The sequence below is a fragment of the Rutidosis leptorrhynchoides genome, chromosome 1 (genome assembly GCF_046630445.1).
Source record: "Rutidosis leptorrhynchoides isolate AG116_Rl617_1_P2 chromosome 1, CSIRO_AGI_Rlap_v1, whole genome shotgun sequence".
NCBI classification, from domain to species: domain Eukaryota; kingdom Viridiplantae; phylum Streptophyta; class Magnoliopsida; order Asterales; family Asteraceae; genus Rutidosis; species Rutidosis leptorrhynchoides.
The window spans coordinates 96,291,047-96,309,893 of NC_092333.1; the positions used below are offsets into that span (position 1 = coordinate 96,291,047).

At 34.6% G+C, this 18,847-nt stretch overlaps 1 protein-coding gene and 1 pseudogene across 2 annotated transcripts; both read left to right on the forward strand.

The window, feature by feature from the left end:
- Positions 1-2,857: 2,857 nt before the first annotated feature.
- Positions 2,858-5,996, forward strand: LOC139863216 (multiple C2 domain and transmembrane region protein 7). 2 transcript variants are annotated; one of them, XM_071851866.1, is made up of 2 exons: positions 2,858-3,530; positions 3,567-5,996. In XM_071851866.1, the coding sequence occupies exons 1-2, from the start codon at positions 2,858-2,860 to the stop codon at positions 5,813-5,815; spliced, it is 2,922 nt and encodes a 973-aa protein (XP_071707967.1). In that variant the 3' UTR covers positions 5,816-5,996. The 2 variants fall into 2 exon arrangements, with proteins under 2 accessions (XP_071707967.1, XP_071707962.1); XM_071851861.1 differs by having other exon boundaries at positions 2,858-5,996.
- A 578-nt stretch (positions 5,997-6,574) lies between these two features.
- On the forward strand, positions 6,575-8,426 carry LOC139887427 (xyloglucan-specific galacturonosyltransferase 1-like; annotated as a pseudogene).
- The last annotated feature ends 10,421 nt before the right edge of the window (positions 8,427-18,847 follow it).

Consider the following 18,847-nt stretch of genomic DNA (forward strand, 5'->3'; position numbering starts at 1 on the left):
TTCCCCATTGATCCTGCCCCTATATATATATATATATATATATATATATATATATATATAGTGATAGGATCAAGAGAAAAGTAACCAATCGGGGGGAAGCGGGGGAAGCAATTTTTTTTTCGTTTTTTGAAAAAACTTTGTTCACGAACATTATAGATGGGATGAAAATATGAACATTTAGTAGAGACACTTTGTGATAAATGTTTTTATTTTGGCGAAAAAACGCTCGAAGAAGTAATATATAACAATTATCGTATTTTTCGAGCGTATGTTGAGGTTTTAGATATTAGGGTTTGGATATTAGGGTTTAGATATTAGGGTTTATAGGGTTTAGATATTAGGGTTTAGAAATTTAGGGTTTAGATTTAGATTTAGGGTTTAGATTTAGGATTTAGATTGAGTTTTTAACACGAACGGTTTAGAGTTTAGGGTTTAGGGTTTGATGTTTTGGGTTTATGAAATAAACCCAAAACACCAAACCCTAAACTCTAAACCCTAAACTCTAAATCGGGCTAAATTTTACTTCACAAAACATGAAGAAAAAAAACGTCAACATTCTTCACGAACAATATTATCTTGAATGTTATTTTTGTCGATCGTTTTCCCGCCAAAATAATAACATTCATCACGAAGTGTTTTTTCTAAATGTTCTTATTTTCATCCAATCTATAATATTCGTGAACAAAGTTTTTTAAAAAATGAAATTTTTTTTTTTTTTTGCTTCCCCCGATTGATTACTTCCCCATTGATCCTGCCCATATATATATATATATATATATATATATATATATATATATATATATATATATATATATATATATATATATATATATTTTCGCCCGTTAAAAAAAATAAAAAAAATAAGTTAAAGAATCGGACATGTTGCATTCCAAAAAGTAGTCAACATGGTCTCTGTTATCATATGGGCTACCTCACCTTAACAAAATCCAATTGCCACGTCATCTCTCGTTTTTAGCGCCATCTAAACAGATGCACAGTTCAAACTAATCAAATCTTAAGCATACATTCACACACATTACCTTCATGTGAAATTCCTCTCTCTTCTAACCGTAATTAGCTACTTCTCTTTTGGCTTCAAGTTAAAGTTTTATTTAAAATGGTCTGTCAGATTTGAATACTACTTGCTTGATTACTTCCATCTGCTCTCTCTCTCTGCATCTTCAACCAGTAATATACTGTCGTTTTCAATAATAAATCTCACTTTCTAGTGGCTTAAAACTCAGGTAATTTTCTTTTACTTTCAGCTCATTAATATAATCACCTCATTTTTTGTTTCAAATTTGGTGCATTATTATTGTTCATCATTTTGAAACAATTGAGATCTGGGGTCAATATATCATCACTATGTAAGTTTAAGAATCGTGTTATTTATTTGGTGCACGTTAGTAGTTGTAATGGTTGTTAAAGCTTACATTATTACTGTTTGAAAATGGAATATAAAATTAAAAAAAATTATATTTGTTTCTTCAATGTGAGTCAAATGAGATCTGGGTTTTTGTGGGGTTTTTATTGTTCTTGGCTTTTGTGTAGATTTTAAATGTAGAAATGTGCATCTCTTAATCTCTTTATATATTTATAATAACAGGTTATTAAAGCTCATTTTTGTTTAATTAGAACTTAATTATATATTTTGTTGTTAATGTTAATTACTCGTATAAGTCAAATGAGATCTGGGTTTTGTTGGGTTTATAAAGTTAGTTAGATTTCATGCATTATGTTATGACTATGAGCATCCGTTTTATGCTCTAATATTTAGAATTAATTTGAAAAAAAATGTGAATGTGTTACTGTAATTATTTACCATACAAGCTGATTTTTTTTTTTTGTTCTTTGACTTGTAATTGTCAACAATTTGTTTTGAAAAACGGCAGATTGCATTATATTAGTTAAATCCTCCAGAAAACTTTAAATTATATTGCTTCTGATTTTTGGCTTTATTAAAAAATGATCAATAATACACAAGATCATTGACTTGTTGTTGGATCCCTACATGTGGTTGAATCTAAAAACACATTTTATTTAAATTTTTTTTATGAGGTTAATGTCAAAATGATCATGTCATTACCTAACAGGAGAGATCAAAGATGACTCACTTTTTTCGAGTTTAATACTGTATTAGATTTCTTTAAATAAGTATAAAGAATCACCCAATTTTATTAAAACTTTTTTGCAAATGATTAAAGTGAGTGTCCTTTTCTTTTGTTTCGATTATAAATGTTTTTGTTAGGGTTTACTTTCTGTAATTTGTCTTATAAGGAGATCATCTTGATGTTACTTTCATCTACGTCTTTTAAATCATGGTGAATAGTCAGAGTGCCATGTGTCTTAGCTTCATTTTAGGACCACTTTAATTTAACTTTCAGCCATCTTTATATGTACCTCTTAGTTAGATCTCAAAGTATATATTATTTAATTAGATTCATAAACAATTATTTTTTTACTAGTTTAAAGTCTTTAGATCCGTCCTTAAAGTTAGTTTATCATAGTACATTGTTTAAAAGTCTATCTTATTATTAAATAAATCTAGAATCTAGATCTTGTACAAAGCAAAGATGATGATGATCATTTCATATGTATTATTAGTAGAAAAAGAGAAACAAGGTCAATTTCGATTCTAAAAGATTGGAACTTTCTATTTTTAGTGTAAGATCAACATAGTCTCATATTTCTTTCATTGTTATTATAGATTGCTTGTTATCATAGATCTTGAAATTCTTATTTATTTTATTTTTTTTGTTGATTTCGCTTATTGAATTTTAATACTTTTGTGTTTACAGGTTAATTTGTGTCATATCTCTATCTATACTTCATCAATAGTCGAATCTCCAGGCCCAGTATGAATCTTAAGCTAGGGGTAGATGTAGTCGGGGCCCACAACCTTCTTCCAAAAGACGGTCAAGGTTCGTCAAGCGCGTTTGTCGAGCTATATTTTGACGGTCAAAATCACCGAACAACAGTCAAAGAAAAAGACCTGAACCCCGTGTGGAACGAGAGCTTTTACTTCAATATTTCCGACCCATCAAACCTCCCAAATCTCACACTCGATGCATTCGTATACAACAGCGTCAAAGGTACCCATTCGAGATCATTTTTGGGTAAAGTTTCCATAACGGGAACTTCGTTTGTTCCGTATTCAGACGCCGTTGTATTGCACTACCCATTAGAGAAAAAAGTAATTTTTTCTCGTGTAAGAGGAGAAATCGGGCTTAAAGTTTATATAACTGATGACCCAACAATAAAGGCTTCCGAGCCCGTTACACAGCCCAAGCCCGTTCAGGAGCCCGTTAAAAAAAGTGAAGTCAGGCATACTTTTCATCATCTCCCTCATCAGACTCAGGCTCCTGCGAATACTGGTATTACTGCGGCCCCACCGCCCATGCAAAGATACGGGTATGAGCAGATAAAGCCCAACCCACCACCTCAGCCTCCGAAGATCGTTCGGATGTATTCAGACTCTGCGTCTCAGCCCGTTGACTATGCGCTTAAGGAGACAAGCCCGTATCTAGGAGGTGGGCGGGTCGTTGGTGGGCGGGTTATCCGTACAGATAAAGCTTCGTCTACTTACGATCTTGTTGAGAAAATGCATTTCTTGTTTGTACGGGTCGTTAAGGCCCGTGATCTTCCTCACATGGATATAACCGGAAGTCTTGACCCGTATGTTGAGGTACGGATCGGGAACTATAAAGGGGTGACCCGACACATAGAAAAAAACCAAAACCCGATGTGGAATATTGTTTTCGCGTTCTCGAGAGAGAGAATGCAAGCTTCGGTACTCGACGTTGTGGTTAAAGATAAAGATCTGCTAAAAGACTATTTTGTTGGGTTCGTTAGGTTTGACCTTAACGAGGTTCCATTGCGGGTCCCACCCGATAGCCCGTTAGCTCCACAATGGTACAGGCTAGAAGACAAAAAAGGTGAACGGATAAAAAGTGAACTTATGTTGGCGGTTTGGATCGGGACTCAAGCCGATGAAGCGTTTCCCGATGCGTGGCATTCGGATGCGGCCACACCCGTCGACAGTACAGGTGCGGCTTCAACGATGATACGGTCAAAGGTCTATCAAGCACCACGGTTGTGGTACGTTCGGGTCAACGTGGTTGAGGCTCAGGACCTGGTTCCTGCTGATAAGACCCGTTTTCCCGATACTTACGTGAAAGCCCACATCGGGAACCAGGTCATGAAGACGAAAACGGTCCAGGCCCGTACACTTAACCCGTTATGGAACGAGGATTTACTATTTGTTGCTGCTGAGCCGTTTGAGGATCATCTGATCCTCACGGTAGAGGACCGTGTGGGCCCCGGTAAAGACGAGATTTTAGGAAGAGTGATTATACCTTTAAACATGGTTGAAAAACGGGCCGACGACCGGATTATCCATTCTCGGTGGTTCAATTTGGAAAAACCCGTAGCCGTCGATGTTGACCAGTTGAAAAAAGATAAGTTTTCGATGCGAATTCATCTTAGGATTTGTCTCGATGGCGGTTATCATGTTCTCGACGAGTCGACTCATTACAGTAGCGATTTACGACCGACGGCTAAACAACTTTGGAAACCGACAATCGGTGTCTTAGAGCTCGGGATTTTAAATGCAGTCGGGCTTCACCCGATGAAAACCCGAGATGGAAGGGGGACATCGGATACTTACTGTGTAGCAAAATACGGGCACAAATGGGTCAGGACCCGAACCATAGTAGACAATCTGAGCCCAAAGTATAACGAGCAGTACACGTGGGAGGTGTTCGATACTGCTACCGTATTAACCGTCGGGGTTTTCGATAACAGTCAACTTGGAGACAAGGGTCCCAACGGTAAAGATTTGAAAATTGGAAAAGTTAGGATCCGTATATCAACCCTTGAGGCGGGTCGGGTTTATACCCATTCATACCCGTTGCTTGTTTTAAACCCGAACGGTGTCAAGAAAATGGGTGAGGTCCATTTAGCAATCCGCTTCTCGTGTACTAACTTTGTCAACATGCTTTATACTTACTCGCGCCCGTTATTACCCAAAATGCATTATGTTCGACCGTTTAGTGTTATGCAACTTGACATGTTACGTCACCAAGCGGTCCTTATAGTCGCGGGTCGGCTCGGTCGGGCCGAACCACCTTTACGAAAAGAGGTTGTCGAGTACATGTCCGATGTGGACTCGCATCTATGGAGTATGCGTAGAAGCAAGGCTAATTTTTTTCGACTAATGACGATTTTCGCGCCGTTGTTTGCGGTTTCGAAATGGTTCGGTGACATATGTATGTGGAGGAACCCGATAACGACAATTCTTGTTCATGTTCTGTTCATCATGCTCGTTTGTTTTCCGGAATTGATCTTACCGACTGTTTTCTTGTACATGTTCTTGATCGGGATTTGGAATTTTCGGTACCGACCTCGATACCCGCCTCATATGAACACGAAGATTTCGCAAGCTGAAGGTGTGCACCCGGACGAGCTTGACGAGGAATTCGACACGTTCCCGACTAGCCGAAATCCTGACCTGGTTCGAATGAGGTATGACCGTTTACGAAGTGTAGCTGGGCGGATACAAACCGTGATTGGGGATATTGCAACACAAGGTGAACGTATGCAGTCGTTGTTGAGCTGGAGGGACCCACGGGCTACGGCGATATTTGTTACGTTTTGTTTGATTGCGGCCATTGTGTTGTATGTGACACCGTTTCAGGCGATTGCGGCTTTGATTGGGATTTATATGATGAGGCACCCGCGTTTTCGTCATCGTTTGCCGTCTGTGCCGATTAACTTCTTCCGACGGTTGCCAGCTAGGACGGACAGTATGTTGTAAACATCTTGCTCCTGCTGAAAAGTTCAAATGGTTAGAGCTTTGTTCTAAGTTTTATAGTAATTTGTTGAAGAGGTTGTGGTAGCTATATGCAACAAATAAAGATATCTTGTGACCTCTGTAATTTAGATTGTATTAGGAAAAAAAAACTTACTATTTCCATCGTTTATTAATAAATCCTGAATTCTACTACTACTAATAGCTGCAGCTGATGAACACACACCTTTGCCGATGTCATGTTGATGTTAGCATGGCGTCATAATATTTTTTTGGGTTAAGAGCGCAACTATTTCATGTAGCAACGCGCGGTCCATCCTCGCTTGTTATGTACATTGTTACCTAGCTACAACCTATACTTATTTCTTTACTTTATTGTGAAAAGAAGATTCTAACAAGGCTACACAAGTATGAGAGAATAAAGTTAATATAGTAATACACAAGTCTGAATATGAAAATTTTATCCCTTTGTAATCGACATAAACATGTTTTCTAATGTATGTAACTGGTCAAATGATTGGGGTTTGACCTTTTAGCCTCATATATAGCAAGTTTATTAATAATTATTAATAATATGAACATATTATGATCGTGCATACAATTACTCTAAACAGACTAATCATGCAATAAACCTCTACGTGCACTCATGTTATTTTTATGATATGCTTAACCACCAAACCTGTAGTATTTCACTAGAAAAGCTCATGAAAAACTTTGAACCCAAACACACGTTTAAATTATCACTACTATCTCACACTAAACAAAATGGCAACTATGTTGTCGAAGAGGAAGTCGAAAGTAGGCAAAAAGGTCGTCGAGTCATCTAAAAGTGGTGGATGTTTACGATCGTGTGTGGCATATTTCGTTTTTCCTCTTCCGGCTGCTCTCTTTTTCATGATTTTGATGTTTGTATGGTCTTCATCTACCACGTATATTTCAGGTAGGATTGTTCATGTTTGTGTCTCTTCTCGTAAGTTAAGTAATCTCTATTGTGTCTCCGCTACAACACAACCGAACGAGGAGTTTCGTCTCCCATTTACAAATTCTAGCTCTAATGAGTTTCTTAAAAACATAAATATTCCTGTTCATGAAGAAAAAGTGCTTCTTGATTCTGTCTTGAATGACAATTCGGTTAATCGCAACCTTAAAGGTGAATCTAAACATCTTGTTGAGGTTAAAAATGATCTCAAAGGTGATGCCAAAGAAGTTGCTAAACCGGACATTGAAAGCCCGACTACATATTTTGAAGAAAGAGTTTGGAACGCTGATGTCACGAGTGATCTCAAAGGCGATTCGATGAAAGTTTCAATCCCTGAAGAGGAGAGGATTGATGTGATCAAGAAAGCAAAGAAAGTTGTGGAAGAGCAACTACGAGTCCATAGATCGTGGGCTACGAGTCCATAGATCGTGGGCCACGACTCAGAATTGGAACCAGAATCAAAATCAGTGCGAAGGACGGGGAGTCTATGTCTTCGAGTTGCCACCAAAGTTCAACAAGGACTTGGTGGCGCAGTGTCATGACATGGTTCCATGGGCCGATATGTGTAAGTATTTTAGTAACAATGCGTTGGGTGAACCCATTCCGGAGCTTGGAAACCGTTGGTTTCAAACACATCAATACTCGTTGGAATTGATATTCCATTCTCGAGTATTAAACCACTCGTGTCGTGTTTATGACGAAAACCAAGCTAAACTCTTCTATGTTCCATATTATGGTGGATTAGATGTCTTGAGATGGCATTTCAAGAACTTTTCTAGTGAAGTTAAGGATACATTAGCTTTAGAGCTTGTAAATTGGCTAGAAATGCAAAAGCCATGGGATAAGAATCTTGGAAAAGATCATGTTTTTGTGTTGGGGAAGATTTCATGGGATTTTAGGAGGAAGGATAACACTTCATGGGGAACTAAATTTCTCGAGCTCGATGAAATGAAAAACCCGATAAAGCTCATGATCGAACGACAACCATGGGAGATTAATGACATCGGAATCCCTCACCCGACTCACTTCCACCCACAATCGGACGATGACATCCGTTCATGGCAATGTAAGATTATCTCATCCAACAGAAGAAACCTTGTTAGCTTTGCAGGTGCGGCTCGTCCTGGCGCACAAGACAATATTAGGTCTATTCTAATAGGCCAATGCACATCAACAACCGAAGAAAAATGTAAGTTCTTTGATTGTAAGTTGGGCCTATGTGACGAGCCCAAATCACTAATAGGGCTATTCACGGAATCTGAATTTTGTCTTCAGCCTCCAGGAGATAGCCCTACGAGAAAATCTGTGTTTGACTCGTTGGTGGCGGGGTGCATACCTGTCGTTTTCGACCCTTTTACTGCTTATTATCAATATCCATGGCATTTGCCAGAGGATCATGGTAAATATTCAGTTTTTATTGATCAAGAAGAGGTGAGGAACATGAAGGTGAATGTGGTGGAAAAATTAATGAAGGTGTCATTGAAGGAGAGGGATGAAATGAGAAGATATATAGTGTATGAGTTGATGCCCAAATTGGTTTATGGAGATCAAGATGCAAAATTTAATTTGTTTCAAGATGCTTTCTCCATTACAATCAACAATTTACTTGCCAGGGTTAACTCTTTAAATTTGAAGTAATTGGAGGCAAAGCAATTATTTATTCTTACTTTAGATGATTGACTTTTTCTAGTTCATGTAACATTCAATTTGTTCATATATATATGAAACTTTAAGTTCATTTTTGGGCTAGAAATGTTGAATTTAATTTTTAAGCTTCACGAAAAGATTGTTACTTGAATATTGCTGTTCTTTCAAACTCACAGGGTAGAACAAGTTGGTTCAATCTCGTGAATAAGTCCTGTTTTGAATCTGTAACGATATGCGCAATACAAAAACATAATAAGCAGGTAACAAAATCAATCAAGTTAAATGATCAATGACCCTGCATAACCATTCTACAAAGTAGCAGAGGAAACATAATGTCACATTTCAGTTTGAGACTATCATCAGAATAATAAATCTAACTAGTGAAATGATCCGTGAAACCACGGGTTTGTTTAACGAAACAGTTTAATGATAGGTATTAAGTGAACGTAAATGCTAAAGTTATTTAGTTTAATGACCCGTGGAACCACATAGTCCGACTAAAAAACTCGTCAGCTGAACATTTCATCAAACACCTAAAATGCATATTTAACAATTCACATCCAATCATAAGAGATAATATTGGTTGTCATTTTATTTAAAGAGTGTAAATTAAAATATAAATGTAGAATTGGTTTCCTTCTGCCTAACTTTTATAAATAATTAATTAAAATTATTTAAAAGTATTTAATTTTAATAATTAAAATAATTATTAATAAGATTTAATAATAATAATTAATTAATAAGATTTAAATTTAAATAAAAATTATTTAAATTAATGACATCATCCACCATGTTTAGATTTTTTCTTTTTCTTTTTAATTTTTTCTTAACAAAGGAATTAGCCTAATAATGACATCATCATTTTAGCAATATAATAGAAACTATAGATAGATGTTACCTAAGTAGTGACTAAAGAATGAAAAACATTCATGGCACTTAATATAAATCCCAGAGCTCCTTCGCAATCACCTGGCGAAGTTCTTTCTCATCTATTTCATGATAAAAGGGGGCATTACAATTACAAATGAAATCACGATAAACAAAGTATGATCAGGAATAATATTAGAAAAAGTAGAATTAGATAAATTAGGAAACATAATATATACTAATTAATTGAAAGAATGAAAGAATACCGTCTTCCTAAAAGGAAATGTGGTTTTGGCCATAGTCAATCAACAATATATCAATTATTATTATTATTCTTCTTCTTCTTCTTCTTTTTTTTTTTTTTTGATCATCGGGGACAGTTAACCACTCACGCTTTCATCTTATACAGTTGCATAACTCACTCCATGACCATACGTACAATCTTTAAAACAAATAAAACAAATTGTACAATCTTTTAAAAAATACTCATAAACACATGTACAAAACACCACCACTGTCATTAAGGATGTTTAAGCTGGCTCCCATGTTGTCCTCGATTTTATCACTTCGATTGAGATGGTTTTTAATCTTCCCAATAGGGCTTATATTGCCTACCTTCTTTGGTAGTTTTTTGTATTCTTGTTTATGTTGTCTTTGTCTTGTATTTGTATTGTTTTTAGTAGTTTATTTTTTTGTAAGGCAATATATTTATTATTATGAAAGAGTCTTACAACTTAAGGATGTGCATACACAAGGTTGCAAAATTCGCTATTCGGGGATTAATCGGTCGGGACTTTAGAACGATTAATCGGCAATTCGGGAATTAATCGGTGTGATGACCCGGAAAATTTCAACTTATTTAAACCAATTCTCTATATGATTTAATATTTTCGACATGATAAGCAATGAAATTTTGACAAGTTTTAAAACTTTTGAAAATGATTTTTTATATAACGGTTGACCACCCTGTTTGTCTAACGATTCACGAATGTCATAACATGTATTATATACATATTTTAATAAATATAAGAGTTTTCGATATATACGGAATCATGCGAATAATATTTATATACGAAATGATTAAAAATTTACTATTAAACGATGCTATTTCAAATTAAAAATTTTACGTATTAAGTCATTTTATTTTTATGATATAATTTTTGTATTTTTTTTTTTTAAGAAACGAAGTTAAATTAATAATGTACAATTTGTAAAGCACAACGTACAACGTGTAGCTTAAATAGTTGAATTTAAATTAATTCATTTACTATTCACATGAAAACGACATGATAGAAATTATTAATTATAAGTTACATAGAATACCCCTGAAGTATTTAATAAATACGATTTTTTAAAATTTTAAATTTCAATTTACGTATTATTAAAACATGTCGACACAAAAAAACAACGGAGTGTGAGCTGGTGAGGGAGGCCATGCGATCGCAGGCCATAGTGCCCAAGACCCATGTGATTGCATGGTGAGTCTGGTGGCCAAAACTCTATAAATTCGCCCAAAGCCTGATTCGTGTAATTCATTTTCATTTCATCTCATCATGCACTCTGTGTGTGTGTGTGTGTGTATATATATATATATATATATATATATATATATATATATATATATATATTATAAATATTAATATTAATATTAAAATTAATAATAATATTTAGTATTAGTATTAGTAAGGGTATTATTAATATGTATACATAAAATATTACGACGAGGTTATGAGCGTGTTACTTTCAAAATATGTTTTCGAGCGGGATAGAGCTAAGGAAATTATGGGTTATAGCTATGGAGGTTATGGGTACTGTTCGCAAGTCAAACCTAGTGTTTATCATCTCTGTTGCGTCTACGTACTTTCCTGCAATATTGAATCTCAATATTGATAAGTGAGCATTCATATCTTATCTTTTATATATTAATAGTGTATACATGTCTAGTGCTCGAGTATATATGTTTATGCATGCTTGTATACTAAATTTTATCGTTAAACAGTTTATAATGAATCACTAATTAAATACATATATTACTGGTAAAAGGTATATGATATACATGTTTTTGGAAAGCTGGCGAAAAATCAATAACTTTTCATTTAGATATCGAATAGTTTCGATGAACGGATTAAAAGATATGATCAACTGAATTATAATTGACGTTAATTGGAATTGCTTTTGAATCTGCAATTAATATTTAAACAACTTGTTTGTAAGATTGATAAATTGGATTTTTGAATATTACCAACCGAGTAAATGAATCCTTATATAAGGTACATCTCGTTTTGTTAAACAACTGTCCAAAATTGACTTTTTGAAACGACTTTGGATAACTTTTGTATGTCGATCTCGAGCATTAGGATTGTGATACACTATGACCTGACCTAGCTTGATAAACATTTATTGACCAACATATGTTCTCTAGGTTGAGATCTACGGTTATTTGGTAATCCGAGTTTCGGTCACATTTTGGTGAACGACTTTATATGCTGCTAAAGTGAGTTTCATTTGATCCCTTTTTACTCATTACATTTTTGAGCTGAGAATACATGCAAATGCTTTATTAACTGTTTTACAATATTTATATGCGTGAGTTTCATATGATCCCTTTTACCCTTTACATTTTTGGGCTGAGAATACATGCAAATGCTTTATTAACTGTTTTACAATAATTATATGCGTGAGTTTCATTTGCTCCCTTTTTAATTGCTTTTGCAATATATATTTTTGGGCTGAGAATACATGCAATATATTTTAAACGCAATGGATACAAGTACATACTTAATTCTACACTGAGTTTGAACCGAAAATCCCTTAGCTTTGGTAACTAGTAACTGCCGGTTATAAGAACTGGTGGGCGCGAATAGTGGTATATGGATCCATAGGGCTTGATATCCCCGTCCGAGCTAGATCCTGTGATGACCCGTCCTTATCCCCCTGGACGAAATCTTCAACATTTGGTTCCATTGCGATGATCGACTCCAAGTAATGTCTTTAGTATGAGCTAATGCACAGCGGAAGACTTAATTCGTACCTGAGAATAACATGCTTAAAAATGTCAACATAAAGTTGGTGAGATATATAGGTTTGATGCTAGCAGCGTTATAACAATGGACCACAAGATTTTGAGTAAACATTTTAATAAAAATATTCTAAGTGGTTGAGCACTTGGTAACCATACTTAACATTTAATCACGTCGCATATTCCCTTTAATATGAAATCTTACTACACTGTACCAAGTGTAGTCACGAAACGAAGTACTGTGCAACCGTTGAATACTGGTCATCCAGTCCGGTTGGGGTTGTCAGGCCCGATAGATCTATCAACAGGATTCGCGTTTACAATACCGCTGTAAATAATAGTTACCAAGCTACAGGGAAGTATGCCAGTGGTACAACTCAACGTAGAATATATTTTTCAGTTACTTGTGTCCATAACGTAAAACATAAAATACATGTATTCTCATCCCGAAATATTTAGAGTTTAAAAGTGGGACTATATACTCACCTAATGTATTTTGTAGTAAAAATACATATAACATCATTGATTAAGTATAAGGTTGGCCTCGGATTCACGAACCTATATCATTTGTATATATATATTAGCACACGTATTTGTAATCGAATAAATATATATATATATATATTAGATTAATAAGTTTTATGTATATATATTTTCATTTTATATGAAGATATATTAATATTGTTAAGTTATGTGCATTATTTATATAATTTTTACTTATAACATTAATGAGGTCATTTAAAACTTTTATTTGTGATAGTAACAATGATACTAATAATTATACTTGTAAAAATATTAATTTTAGTAGTAACGATAATTATAATGCTGACTTTAATAATTTATATAATAATATTAATAATACAAATAATAATATTTATGTTAATATTACAGTTCTATTATTTATAAAAAGATGCTATTACTAATATTTACAAAAATGATACTAATTTGTATTGTAAATCTATCCATGATAATAATATTATAGTTTTGAATTTAATAAAAATATTATAATTAATTCTTATAATAATAGTAAAAATAAATGTAATACTTATAATTATAATGTTAACAACATTTATGATACTTATAATAATAATGATTATAATACTAGTTATAATACTAATTCTATCAATAATTATAATAATAATTATATTTATAATAATAATAACTTTATTAATAACCATAATAAGTATAACTAAAAATAAAAACTACCTCAAAATCGGTTTCTAAAAAGAATTATCACCAACTGGAATCGAACCCGCAACCTTTTGGATACATGCAAACACCCTAAACCACTCAACTAATCCATACTTTCATGATTAGTCCCAGATTATAAACTATATGTTCCGTATTTCTGTTTGGCCCAATCATCCATGTTGTAAGTCCAATTAAATTCCTATCCGGCCCAGGTAGTACACTTAATTAAAACACGGCCCAAAACCAAAATCTATTTTAACGATTTCAAGTTATACCCCAAATAGGGTTCGGTGTTTCGATTTTTAAAGAAAAAAAAACATCCCAGCCGATATCTTATATGAAAAAGGGATATTTTGGGGAGAGCAAACAACGCACTCTATATTTTTTTTTTTATCTTCACAGCTCATAATTCCACTGCCAGTTTTCTTTTCGATTGGCTTTTAGTCTCGTGAGTAAAACAGAAACAAACGTATATATACAGGATCGATTTACAGGTGGGTTGTTCGTGGTTGCCTTGTTCATCGAAAGAGACAGGAAGCATAGTTGCAACGGTATACACGATAGTGGTGATGGGAGTTCTACCTCAAGTACTAACCGGAACAGCAGGTACACACCATAGCAAATGGGTTTTGAGTAGAGGGGTTCTTGGGTTTTTATTTAAACACTAAGACAAAATTATCAAGAGATATTGGTTTGCAGGTAGCTGTAACAACTCGTGGTTAAACTTGATGTTGTTCCAGTTGGTTTCCGAAGAAGATACAAAGAAAAAGTAAGCAAAAAGTGGCAGTAATTCGCTGAGTGTTTCTGGTTTTGAGTTCGAATGTGAAACAGAAATATCGTAGATTAGCAGCTGCAGCTGTGGTTTACATACAGGACGTAGCAGCAGACACTTGCATATGGATGTTGGGGTCGACTAGAATTCGATGTTGGTGGTGGTTCAATGGTAAGAAGAGAAGGACAAGGGTGGTGATTTGAGTTGCAAAATAGAATTTGTGGTTTACTAGTGGTTCGATAGTAAGCAGGAAAGAAAGAGAGAGACGTAAAGAGAGATATGGCGGTTTCGGGTTGTGGTGTTCTAGTTATTTGCAAAGAGGAACAAGAACTTAACTTAAGCTCGAGTTATTCCATGGTTATAAAAGAATTAGATGAAGATGATAATACATATGTTATTTTTGGTGGGGATGTGTAGTGATCTCGTGGTTTTCGAATCACAATAGAAAAGAGAGTGATAGAGAAAAAGAGAGATATAGAAAGATAGTAGGGTGGCGGTTTAAATGGGTTTACAACGATGATCATGGAGGTGAGGGTTAGGGTGGTTCAAAAATGAGGTTTTCATGGGTGGTAATATGGTGCACATAAATGGTGGTGATCATATGTGGTGATGAAGAAGAGGATAATGATATATTGATCTTGATTGAAGAAGCATAGAGATATATAATTGATTAATCTTGTTGTTTAGCTGTGAAGAAATTGTCAAACTAGGTTCACGAGAGTAACAGAAAGACAAAGACAGAAAAGATAAATAACAGGATCTATTGTTATTGCGTGTATATAGATCTCTTAATATATCTATTGGTCCACTATCTATATATGAAATATGTAAAGAATAATAATATAAAAATACAATTCAAAAAGAACGTGTGAAATGAAACCAAAGCAGCCTCAAATTTTAACTTCATCTACCGACGGTTTTACGGGTTAATATATCGTACATACACATAAATGTTCGTGAATCGTCAGGCTTAGTCAAAGGGTAACTAGTTATCCGATTAGAGATTTCAAACTTTCTAGACTCAACATTAGAGTTTTTGCTTATCGTGTCGGAAACATACAGAGTTTGAGGTTTAAATTTGGTCGGAAATTTCCGGGTCGTTACAGTACCCACCCGTTAAAGAAATTTCGTCCCCGAAATTTGATAGAGGTTGTCATAAATAACAATAGGAATGTTTTCATGACGAATATGAGGTAATAATGAAGTTTTATCATTATAAATAAAATGATTCGATCATAAGAAGCGCACGAGCGAAGCTATCACAAAAGAGTGAAATGAGTAATATGGAATTGTTTTTACCGATGACGTGATTAGGATTAATTTTCGGAATTTAAGGGATCTAAAGAAAATCTTATGTAATAAGATTTGGTTCTGCGACGATTTAGGAAACAGGATCTCCTTTGATTTAATGTGGTAATCTGTTTCGATTTCTTTGTCGGATATTTCACTATAAATCCACCTCCTTCCCTTCCTTACATCTTCTATCCCCAATTCATACCTTAGAGTATTCTTTAAAATGCTCCATCCCATTCTGATCCTTGATATACTCTTAATTTTCACATCTATCATTCTTCTTTTTCATTTACCACCAGAAGAATCTATTTACTTCTACTATACTCTTGCGTTGATAGTGTTTCTAGTTCTCCCGTGTCTCTATATTGCTATCGGCATTGATATACACGGTTTGTAAATCCTGGGTGGTTGTTGAGTTTGATATCTCCCCTTATACTTCGATGCTCTTGTTTCTGTTTTCTATAATCATTGTCATCCATAGTTAATACTCTCCTTTTTACTGCGATCTATACCCCAATTTCTATTTCGGGACATTGTCCCTTCGTTTCTTCTTCCCGTCCTCAAGTCAAGCGAGTAATGATCCGAAATTCGTAGGTATGAGATTTGGAATGAACATAGTTAATGCTTTTAGATAGAAATGGTAATGGCACTATTTTGATTTGTCCAATTACCAGAATATCCTGGAAAAGATCGAACTATCAAGACGATATGTTCCTAATACGTTTGGGGATTAGATAAAATGTAAGAGCCGTGTAACATGGCACATGATGACGGTACTGTGAATCATCACATTCCATTAGAAACTTAACATGACTTACTGTAATATAATGAAGTTGATCAAGTTTCATTATATTATACTAATTCAAGTATCAGTTCCCAACACTACTTCAAAAACATTCATATTTAAACTCTGAGGTTTCAGAATTTAGAAACTAACACAGTTTCTTTTATTTTATAACGCAGGTATTACGGAGAGATACATGATCTCAGATAGGAATAGTTGTGAAATATTTCCAGAAATATGGAAGATATGAAGATATCTTATAATATCTAAGATAAGATGATGATGAAGAATATCATCCGGAAAGGTTTAGAATAACGAGTAAGGTTCTTACTAACGGTTTCAGCAGGTACTGAATCGTTTGAATTCTTTGAGAGTTGATTCAATTCTTGTGATTTATCCACACTTTCCTTCATACTTTGCTCCATCCGTTTCTAGTTCCAAATCTCCTCTTTTTCTGAGCTTTACCAACACATTATACTTTATCGTCAACTTTTGACTGCTAAATTCGTTTACAGTTTTTGCTGCTTCATCAGCATTTTAAGAACTACTTCATAGTTCAGGGTGTTTTTCAGAAATTTCACATTCGAAATATGTAATTCTTAGGGATAGACGTTCTCGGTATAATTGGGAGAATTTCTACGAGATTTTCAAAATACTGATTGCGGATTTTGCCAAAGAGATAACGAGTTGCTGGTACATCTGCTGATGATGTTGTGAAATATAAAAGGTTCTCCGGTAACGATGACGAAAGGACAAGGTATAACTATCGAGGTTATAGTAGGAGTAGTCTTACTGAGAAGTCGAAGTGGAGCTGTGACAAAATTAGCTTCTTGAAAAGGAATTGTAGGGTTGTTTTTGCTAATAAATGGCAAAGGATTCAACACGGTATGTGTTAAACTATGAATTTAGATTTGAGAGTTTTTCAGGTGTATAAATCTTTTCTTCTGTAGATGAGGTGTGGTTGGTCCAATTTCTCGATCGAGGTGTTTTCAAGAATTATTAAAGGATTTGAACGCAAATTGTAACTGTCGAGGTACAAATGAGGTTTAAGATGAAATCAAGTGGCAAACTTGAAGAATTATTTAGTTTCATATGTTATAATCAGCATTTTAACTTATTTTAATTGTCCCAAAGTTAGCAGTCCAATAGTCCGATTGTCCAATGATCCAATAATTTCATATATGAATTAATTATATAATATTCGAATTAATTAATACGTATCGTGACCCGTGTACCGGTCTCAGTGTCGATCACAACTCAAACCATATATATATTTTGGAATCCACCTCAACCCTGTATAGTCAACTATAGAGTGTCTATGGTCATTCCGAAATATATATAGATGGGTCGATATGATAGGTCGAAACCTTGTATACGTGTCCCGTTATTTAAAGTGCGTAAAATAAATAAATATATATCATGACCCATTATACAACGTGTTGTCTCAGAATTAATCCGACGTATTGTTGTACATGTGTCCCGACGGTATGTAAAGTGCAGAAATTAAATAACAATAAATAAAATTGCGAGAATGTAAATTGCGATAAATTAAATGTTAATCAGTTAGCTGGGAACAGTTAGCCGGAACAGTTAGCGTGGAATCCTAACCAAATTCCAATTAGTTAATCCGTTTGTTTCTAACAAATTTTATTTTGCCCAATGTTTTCTTCATTATGCCACTTGTTGGATTCTGATAGGTCAAAATCCAAATATGAAATTGAATGAAAATGGTTATTTTTCGGTGAACGGATTCTTATATCGGTGGTTGTAAGTAGGATAGTAAATGACTGTTGAATCAGATTTGAGGAATGTACAGTGTAACTTATTAATGTGAAATCTAAATATTCCTCGGGTACTACCTACCCGTTAAAATATTTTCATCATTAACAGTTTGTACAAAAGAATTTTTAATTACAATCTTTATGAAAATATACTTGCATATATATTTTCATCGGATGAAATCATGGATTTAATGAGTCAAAAACTCATCTGATTTACCGTTAATACTAGATTACATAATCTCTAAAACTTTAGAAATTACATATTCACCATGTCGAACGAGGGAAAAAAAATGAGGTAGAATGATATGTAAAGCGAAGATAGCCGATGTAGATCGATGTGTAGAACGAAGTTCATACTCGAAGTACAGATGGTGATATTGAGGGTTACGGCGCGGTTATGGTTTAGAGATGATAAGGGTACTGTCGACGTCGATGATGGTGGTACTAATTATGCTGCTGGTGCTGCTGCTGGTGTTCGTAACCTTCGCACCAGGTTCTCCAAAGTTGTCACACGAGCGCGTAGTTCGTTAACTTCTTCTAGTACTACGGAATGATTGACGGTTGAAGCGAGTGAATGAATAAGATTCGAACTATGGGATAGTATGTAATCGTGATGGGATGCTCGGAAAAAAAAAAGGAGAGAAAATGGTTTCTCGAACAGGTTCGCCAGTAAGCGCTTCAGGTTGAAAAGGGCAATTTGGTGGA

Coding starts and splice junctions, on each gene's coding strand:
- LOC139863216 (XM_071851861.1), top strand. CDS start 2,858: ATGAATCTTAAGCTAGGGGTAGATGTAGTCGGGGCCCACAACCTTCTT.